The sequence below is a fragment of the Coccinella septempunctata genome, chromosome 8 (assembly GCF_907165205.1).
Source record: "Coccinella septempunctata chromosome 8, icCocSept1.1, whole genome shotgun sequence".
NCBI lineage: Eukaryota > Metazoa > Arthropoda > Insecta > Coleoptera > Coccinellidae > Coccinella > Coccinella septempunctata.
In genome coordinates, this window is record NC_058196.1 from 3,163,787 (window position 1) to 3,172,755 (window position 8,969).

The 8,969-nt window shown below is 38.0% G+C and overlaps 1 protein-coding gene and 1 long non-coding RNA gene across 2 annotated transcripts; one reads left to right on the forward strand and one right to left on the reverse strand.

The window, feature by feature from the left end:
• Positions 1 to 856: 856 nt before the first annotated feature.
• LOC123318819 lies at positions 857 to 2,467 on the reverse strand. Its single transcript, XM_044905566.1, has 2 exons — positions 1,042 to 2,467; positions 857 to 935 (listed from the first exon to the last, which is right to left on the reverse strand). Exon 1 carries the CDS (start codon positions 2,438 to 2,440, stop codon positions 1,280 to 1,282), a length of 1,161 nt encoding a protein of 386 aa, XP_044761501.1. The 5' UTR covers positions 2,441 to 2,467; the 3' UTR covers positions 857 to 935; positions 1,042 to 1,279.
• Positions 2,468 to 2,489: 22 nt separating this feature from the next.
• Positions 2,490 to 3,189, forward strand: LOC123318820. The gene is made up of 2 exons (XR_006538402.1): positions 2,490 to 2,979; positions 3,086 to 3,189. It is a non-coding gene; the product is annotated as an uncharacterized LOC123318820 (long non-coding RNA).
• Positions 3,190 to 8,969: the final 5,780 nt, after the last annotated feature.

An 8,969-nucleotide genomic window follows, 5' to 3' on the forward strand; every position in this document is an offset into this window, starting at 1 on the left:
CTTTTCCTCCTGTGGTTAAACATTCTACACTGAGATTATTGTTTGCTCTGAGTGTACAATGGGACATGGATATTGATCACCTTGATGTGACAACAGCTTTTTTGAATGGGCATTCAAGGGAAAATATTTACATGTCAATTCCAGAAGGTTTTGTAAATAATCAAACTGGAAAGGTTTTGAAACTAAAAAGAGCCATATATGGACTCAAACAATCTTCTTTAGTGTGGTATGAGAAATTTAAAGACTGTTTGCTTAATTATGGTTTTAAAATAAGTAAATTTGAGCCATGTTTGTTTACATATTTTTCTGAAAATGTTAAGATCATTGTGGCGTTCTATGTTGATGACTTTTTGATTTTTCAAATAATGTTGCTAAAACTGAAAATTTAAAAGCTGTACTAAGTTCTGAATTCAAATCGAAGGATCTAGGTCCTGTTAGACGTTACTTAGGTATGCGAATTAATGTAAACAAAGAATCTAAAACTATAACTGTGGATAAACAGGAATATATAGAGCAGTTATTATTAAAATTTGAAATGTCTAGTTGTAAAACTATAGATACTCCTATAGAGTGTAAATTGAACATAGAAAAGGCAGAAAATTGTAAGGAAAACCTGCCATATCAAAGGTTAATTGGAAGCCTTATGTATTTGGCTGCGTTGACTAGACCTGACTAGTCTTAGTTACCTCAGCCAGTTCAATAACTGTTATGATGAAACACATTTTGGTTATGCTAGGAGAATATTGAGGTACTTAAAGAAAACAAAACATTATTGTTTGACATATCATAAGGATAATTGTAATTCAGAGTTGATAGGTTTTGTTGATGCAGAGGAAAAAGAAAAAAAAAGTCTATAAAGCACTTCAGTGGTGGAACCTTGTATTCAAATCATCCGGTTACATGTTTCGGCTTGCGCCATTATCAAACCAAGGATTCTGAAAATTGTTGCTTGTAAGTACAGAATATAAGGTTGAGCAAAAATTAAGAAAAGGTGAAAAACAATAATCTTACAATTTAGTTAAAATGCTCACTGAAACTTACGATTTAAAGGTTCCATTGTCATATGATAAACATCAATCAGAAAAGTCACAAGACAAAAATAAAAATAAAATATATACGGTCAAAAGGCATAATAATATGGGACCCCAAAACACAAGAAAAGACAAACAAAACAAAACACAAACAAACTGACGTTCGTGCTGACAAATCTTCTTCTTCCAGCCAAGGTTAACTCAAGTGTTCAATTTTCTCGACGATACAGTGGCGTCCCCCGGGGGAATCAATATAAGATTTTATATGTGTCTTTCACGTTGTTGGTCAACATCGCATTTAGTGTCCTGTATTCTGTGTTCTTAAGGTGTTTAAAGATTTCTACCTCCTCTAGAATTTCCTGTTTGTAGCCAAAATCGCAGTGATGAATAAGTTTGGTGTTCTCTTCAATATCGAACCTATGTCCTTCTTCCCTTATGTGACAACCGAAGATAGATTTATCGTTGTTTGGATTTTTTGCACTATTTAGATGTTCTCTTGTCCTCGTTCGAATGGATCTGCCACTCCTGCCCACATAAACAACGTTGCAGCCTGGTTCACCGCACTCCAATCTGTAGACGCCCGGTTTGTCCAAGTTATCAATAGGGCTCTTATTCTTAATTATGAATTGGCTCAAGATGTTATCAGATTTAAATGTTACCTTGGAGTTTTCGATCTGTCTAATTACGTTGGCGATTTTATGTGAAATGCCGCCATAGAAAGGGATGCAGCAGTATTTATTGTTCGAAGGATCTGAAGTCGACAAGTGGGGTTTTTTCATGCCTTGTTTCTTCCTTCTCCTGTCAATTAGCCTGTCAATGACATCCGGATGGTAACCATTCTCCCCTGCCAGATACCTCAGGGTGTTCACCTCCTCACTGTAAGCATCTTGACTCAAAGGAACATTGAGCAGTCTAGTGATGTATGTGTTGAAAGCCGCCATTTTATGGCCCATGTAATGGCATGAAGTTTTGTTGATTTTGGTGGATGTTTGAGAGGGTTTCCTATATATACTAAAAGTTAACTTATTTAGGTGTCTACTAATTGAAAGGTCTAAAAAGTTGATCCTCCGTTCCGACTCGAGTTCCAATGTAAAGTTGATGTTCATATGAAGTTTATTGATCCACTCATGGAACTCTTTTAGTTCTTCCTCACTACCAATCCAAGCTATCAATATGTCATCTACATATCTGAACCAAAAAAGAATTTTATCCTTGAAAGGATTGTTCGGTATGAAAATCAGCTTCTTTTCGAAATATGACATGAAGAGTTCTGCGAAGAGAGGGGAAAGGCAGTTGCCCATACTCAAGCCTTCCCTTTGTGTAAAAATTTCTCCTTCAAAGTTGAAAAAGTTTTGTTGAAGGCATAATTCTGTGAGTTGGAATACACAATTAGTCAAGTCGTCGGACATCGAAGAATCAATCAACTTGTTTTTAAATATCTGCAAATAATCTGCGAGGACAAGAGAACATCTAAATAGTGCAAAAAATCCAAACAACGATAAATCTATCTTCGGTTGTCACATAAGGGAAGAAGGACATAGGTTCGATATTGAAGAGAACACCAAACTTATTCATCACTGCGATTTTGGCTACAAACAGGAAATTCTAGAGGAGGTAGAAATCTTTAAACACCTTAAGAACACAGAATACAGGACACTAAATGCGATGTTGACCAACAACGTGAAAGACACATATAAAATCTTATATTGATTCCCCCGGGGGACGCCACTGTATCGTCGAGAAAATTGAACACTTGAGTTAACCTTGGCTGGAAGAAGAAGATTTGTCAGCACGAACGTCAGTTTGTTTGTGTTTTGTTTTGTTTGTCTTTTCTTGTGTTTTGGGGTCCCATATTATTATGCCTTTTGACCGTATATATTTTATTTTTATTTTTGTCTTGTGACTTTTCTGATTGATGTTTATCATATGACAATGGAACCTTTAAATCGTAAGTTTCAGTGAGCATTTTAACTAAATTGTAAGATTATTGTTTTTCACCTTTTCTTAATTTTTGCTCAACCTTATATTCTGTACTTACAAGCAACAATTTTCAGAATCCTTGGTTTGATAATGGCGCAAGCCGAAACATGTAACCGGATGATTTGAATACAAGGTTCCACCACTGAAGTGCTTTATAGACTTTTTTCTTTTTCCTCTTCATACCCAGCACTTCAAAATGGGATTTTATGAGATTATTTTATGAGATTTTGTTGATGCAGACTGGGCTAGCGATAGTCTAGATCGTAAGTCTTATACAGGGTTCTGTTTCTTGATGTGTGGTTCTGTAGTCTCCTGGCAGAGTAAAAAACAAAAGACTGTTTCCTTATCCAGCACTGAAGCAGAGTATGTTGCTCTTTCAGAGGCTTCTAGGGAGGCTGTTTACTTTAGAAATCTCTTATATGAACTAAGTGGTAAAATGTGTGCAATTAAATTGGCATGTGATAATCAAAGTGCACTACAGTTGGCAACAAGTCATCAGGCACATGCTAGATCAAAACATATTGATGTTCGTTTTCATTATGTAAGAGATGCAGTTAGAAATAAACTAATTAATATTGAATATGTTTCAACACAGGAAATGCCCGCTGACTTGTTGACCAAAGGTCTTTTATCCACTAAGCATTATAAGTTCATGCATATGCTGGGGATCAGGGTTAAATAGACAAATATGTGTTCTGTAAGCAAAATAAAATTTATTTTGTTATGTGGGGGTGTTAAAGATAACAAAATATTGTATAGTTGTCACAAGTAACGCTATGCATTTTTGATATGTAGCCATCTTTTTGAATAAAGTTTAGTTCAAGTCAATTACGAATATCAACGTCTCTTTTAATACATACACTCAATATCCTTAGACACTAGTAGGACACCATGATTTTCAGGCAGAGGAGCAAATAGGTCATTTTAGGGGGGTCAAACCCCTCGCTCATTTTGGACCGAAAAAATCGAGATTTGCAAAATTGGGTTTTTGCGCTAGGATGGAAGTCTTATCAACGCTGATAACAAAACCTGAAATCTCAAATAGATCAGACGAATATAACAGGAGATATCGCACATTGAAATTTGCACTTTTTGAAAAATGCTATTTCCATGATGAACATCTAAACGGAGAGAGATAGGCATTCGGGAATGCTTGCAATAGATTCAGCGTATTCGAGAACCTATATCTTCATATTAATTTTTAATATATTGGACCGTGTTCAGGAAAAAATGGAGATTATTGTTTTTCCATTTTTCATTTTCGAGTTGACTTCGAGTTTCGAATGCAGAAGTCTTGCAGCGCGCGAGTTGTACAACAATTGAGACTCAAGTAACGAGGGCCCGACTCAGATGGAGTGGTCACATTCTGAGGATGCAAGACACAAGACTCCCCAAAATAGCTCTATACGGCGAATTCACTGAGGGAGCCCGGAAACCAGGAGGCCAGTATAAGCGGTTTAAGGATACACTACATCAATCCCTAAAATTAGTTAAAGCCAATCATAACTGGGAACAACTAGCGTCAGGCAGGTCACAGTGGAGGTCTTTAGTACACAGTTATAATGGAGAATCGAGAAGGATACAGCGGCGGCCAGATCTGATTGGTGACTTCCCATGCCCTGAGTGTGGAAGGATCTGTAGGTAATTTTTTTTTTTCGTTTTTTTTTTTTTTCTTCTTTTTGTAGATTTATTCCCGGTAACGGGATACAGCAATGAATGAATGAATGACTTCGAGGAGCTCTCTGGAGTGCAATTCTCTATGGAATCATCAACTGTTCAGTTCGGTGGAATCAACAAAGTAAGTTTTGTACACTCCATATCCTAAGACAGTAGTAGGACACCATGATTTTCAGGAAGAGGAGAAAATAGTTCATTTTAGGGGGGTCAAACCCCTTGCTCTTTTTGACCGAAATCGAGATCTGCAAAAACGGGTTTTTGAATTAGGATGGAAGCCTTATCAACGCTGATTACAAAACCGTAAATCCCAAATGGATCAGACGGAAATAACAGGAGCTATCGCAGATTGAAATTTGCGATTTTTGAAAAAGGCCATTTCCAAGATGAAAATCTAAACGGAGGGAGATAGGCTTTCAGGATTGCTTGCAATAGATTCAGCGTATTCGAGAACCCATATCTTCATATTAATTTTTAATATATTGGACCGTGTTCAGAAAAAAATCGAATTTATTGTTTTTCCATTTTTCATTTTCGAGTTGACTTCGAGGAGCACTCTGGAGTGCAATTCTCTATGGAATCATCAACTGTTCAGTTCGGTGGAATCAACAAATGAGTTTTGTACAGTCCATATCCTAAGACAGTAGTAGGACACCATGATTTTCAGGCAGAGGAGCAAATAGGTCATTTTAGGGGAGTCAAACCCCTTGCTCATTTTTTACCGAAAAAATCGAGATTTTCAAAATTGAGTTTTTGCTCTAGGATCGAATCCTCATCAACACTGATAACAAAACCGTAAATCCCAAATAAATCAGACGAATATAACAGGAGATATCGCACATTGAAATTTGCACTTTTTGAAAAATGCCATTTTCAAGATGAAAATCTAAACGGAGGGAGATAGGCTTTCAGGAATGCTTGCAATAGACTCAGCGTATTCGAGAACCCATATTTTCAAAACAATTTTCAAAATATTGAACAGTGATCAGGAAAAAATCGAATTTATTGTTTTTCCATTTTTCATTTTCCAGTTGACTTCGAGGAGCTCTCTGGAGTGCAATTCTCTATGGAATCATTCAACTGTTTAGTTTGGTGGAATCAACAAAATAAGTATTGTAGACTCTATATCCTAGGACAGTATTAGGACACCATGATTTTCAGGCAGAGGAGCAAATAGGTCATTTTGGAGGGGTCAAACCCCTTGCTCATTTTTGACCGAAAAAATCGAGATTTTCAAAATTGGGTTTTTACGCTAGGATGGAATCCTTAGCAACGCTAATTACGAAACTGTAAATCCCAAGACGAAAATAACAGGAGCTATCGCAGATTGAAATTTGCGATTTTTGAAAAATGCCATTTCCAAGATGAAAATCTAAACAGAGAGAGATAGGCTTTCGGGAATGCTTGCAATAGATTCAGCATATTCGAGAACCCATATCTTCATAACAATTTTCAAGATATTGGACAGTGTTCAGGAAGAAATCGAATTTATTGTTTTTCCATTCTTCATTTTCGAGTTGACTTCGAGGAGCTCTCTTGAGTGCAATTCTCTATGGAATCATCAACTGTTCAGTTCGGTGGAATCAACCAAGTAAGTTTCATACACTCCATATCCTAAGACAGTAGTAGGACACCATGATTTTCAGGCAGAGGAGCAAATAGGTCATTTTAGAGGGGTCAAACCCCTTGCTCATTTTGGACCGAAAAAATCAAGATTTGCAAAATTGGGTTTTTGCGCTAGGATGGAAGCCTTATCAACGCTGATAACAAAACCTGTCGTCCTCCCAACGCTTCTTTACGGAAGCGAAAGCTGGACTCCCTACAGGCGACATATTAAACAGCTTGAACAGACGCAGCAACGTAATCTAAGAAAGATAATGCACATCAGATGGTTCCACAAAGTTTCGAATGCAGAAGTCTTGCAGCGCGCGAGTTGTACAACAATTGAGACCCAAGTAACGAGGGCCCGACTCAGATGGAGCGGCCACATTCTGAGGATGCAAGACACAAGACTCCCCAAAATAGCTCTATACGGCGAACTCACTGAGGGAGCCCAGAAACCAGGAGGCCAGTATAAGCGGTTTAAGGATACACTACATCAATCCCTAAAATTAGTTAATGCCAATCATAACTGGGAACAACTAGCGTCAGACAGGTCACAGTGGAGGTCTTTAGTACACAGTTATAATGGAGAATCGAGAAGGATACAGCGGCGGCCAGATCTGATTTATGACTTCCCATGCCCTGAGTGTGGAAGGATCTGTAGGCAATTTTTTTTTTTCGTTTTTTTTTTCGTTTTTTTTTTTTCGTTTTTTTTTTTTTCTTCTTTTTGTAGATTTATTCCCGGTAACGGGATACAGCAATGAATGAATGAATGACTTCGAGGAGCTCTCTTGAGTGCAATTCTCTATGGAATCATCAACTGTTCAGTTCGGTGGAATCAACCAAGTAAGTTTCATACACTCCATATCCTAAGACAGTAGTAGGACACCATGATTTTCAGGCAGAGGAGCAAATAGGTCATTTTAGAGGGGTCAAACCCCTTGCTCATTTTGGACCGAAAAAATCAAGATTTGCAAAATTGGGTTTTTGCGCTAGGATGGAAGCCTTATCAACGCTGATAACAAAACCTGTCGTCCTCCCAACGCTTCTTTACGGAAGCGAAAGCTGGACTCCCTACAGGCGACATATTAAACAGCTTGAACAGACGCAGCAACGTAATCTAAGAAAGATAATGCACATCAGATGGTTCCAAGTTTCGAATGCAGAAGTCTTGCAGCGCGCGAGTTGTACAACAATTGAGACCCAAGTAACGAGGGCCCGACTCAGATGGAGCGGCCACATTCTGAGGATGCAAGACACAAGACTCCCCAAAATAGCTCCATACGGCGAACTCACTGAGGGAGCCCAGAAACCAGGAGGCCAGTATAAGCGGTTTAAGGATACACTACATCAATCCCTAAAATCATTTAATGCCAATCATAACTGGGAACAACTAGCGTTAGACAGGTCACAGTGGAGGTCTTTGGTACACAGTTATAATGGAGTCGAAAAGGATACAACGGCGGCCAGATCTGGTTGGTGACTATCCATGCCCTGAGTGTGGAAGGATCTGCAGGTCACGGTTGGGTCTCTTTAGTCACAGGAGGGCACACAGTCGCAACTAGCACTAAGAAATTATAAGTCTGTTCGAATTTTTTTTTCTTCTTCTTTTTGTAGATTTATTCTTGAAAACGGGATACAGCAATGAATGAATCAATGATAACAAAACCTGAAATCTCAAATAGATCAGACGAAAATAACAAGAGATATCGCACATTGAAATTTGCATACACCATATCCTAAGATTGTAGTAGGACACCATGATTTTTAGGCAGAGAAGCAAATAGGTCATTATAGGGGGATCAAACCCTTTGCTCATTTTGGACCGAAAAAACCGAGATTTGCAAAATTGGGGTTTTGCGCTAGGATGGAAGCCGTATCAACGCTGATAACAAAACCTGAAATCTTAAATAGATCAGACGAATATAACAGGAGATATCGCACATTGAAATTTGCACTTTTTGAAAAATGCCATTTCCAAGATGAAAATCTAAACGGAGGGAGATAGGCTCTCAGGAATGCTTACAATGGATTCAGCGTATTCAAGAACTCATATTTTCATACCAAACTTTCAGATATCTGACACTGTTTAGCAAAAAATCGAATTTTGATTTTCCATCATTCATTTTCGAGTTGACTTCCAAGAGCTCTTTTGCTCTTGCATCTATGCATTTTTGATATGTAGCCATCTTGTTGAATAAAGTTTTGTTCAGTCTGTCAATTACGAATATCAACGTCTCTTTTAATAGGTTATGGGCCTCCACTTTTTTTCGGTTTTAAACGAGTTTAAAACAGTCGAAAATAGTTGATTTTTCGTGGAAATATGGCGGTGAACTATATTCAAAGCATTCCGAAGCTGAAAGTCCGAGATAATTACGACGAGTGGAGTTTTGCTGTGGAAAATCTTTTAGTGCTCGACAACCTGGTGAACTGTATCAAGTCGGAGCCAGATACTACATTCGAGCCAAAAGCATCAGATGACGCAAAAGCCAAGGCGAAGCTAGTTTCAACCGTCGACCCTGGATTGTACGTGCATATTAAGGAAACAAGAACATCCTTGGAGTTATGGATCAAACTGAAGAACATGTTCGATGACTCAGGTTATGTCCGTAAGATAAACCTAGTAAGACATTTAATCTCGTTACGACAAGAAAATTGCGAGTCCATGATTTCATATGTCAC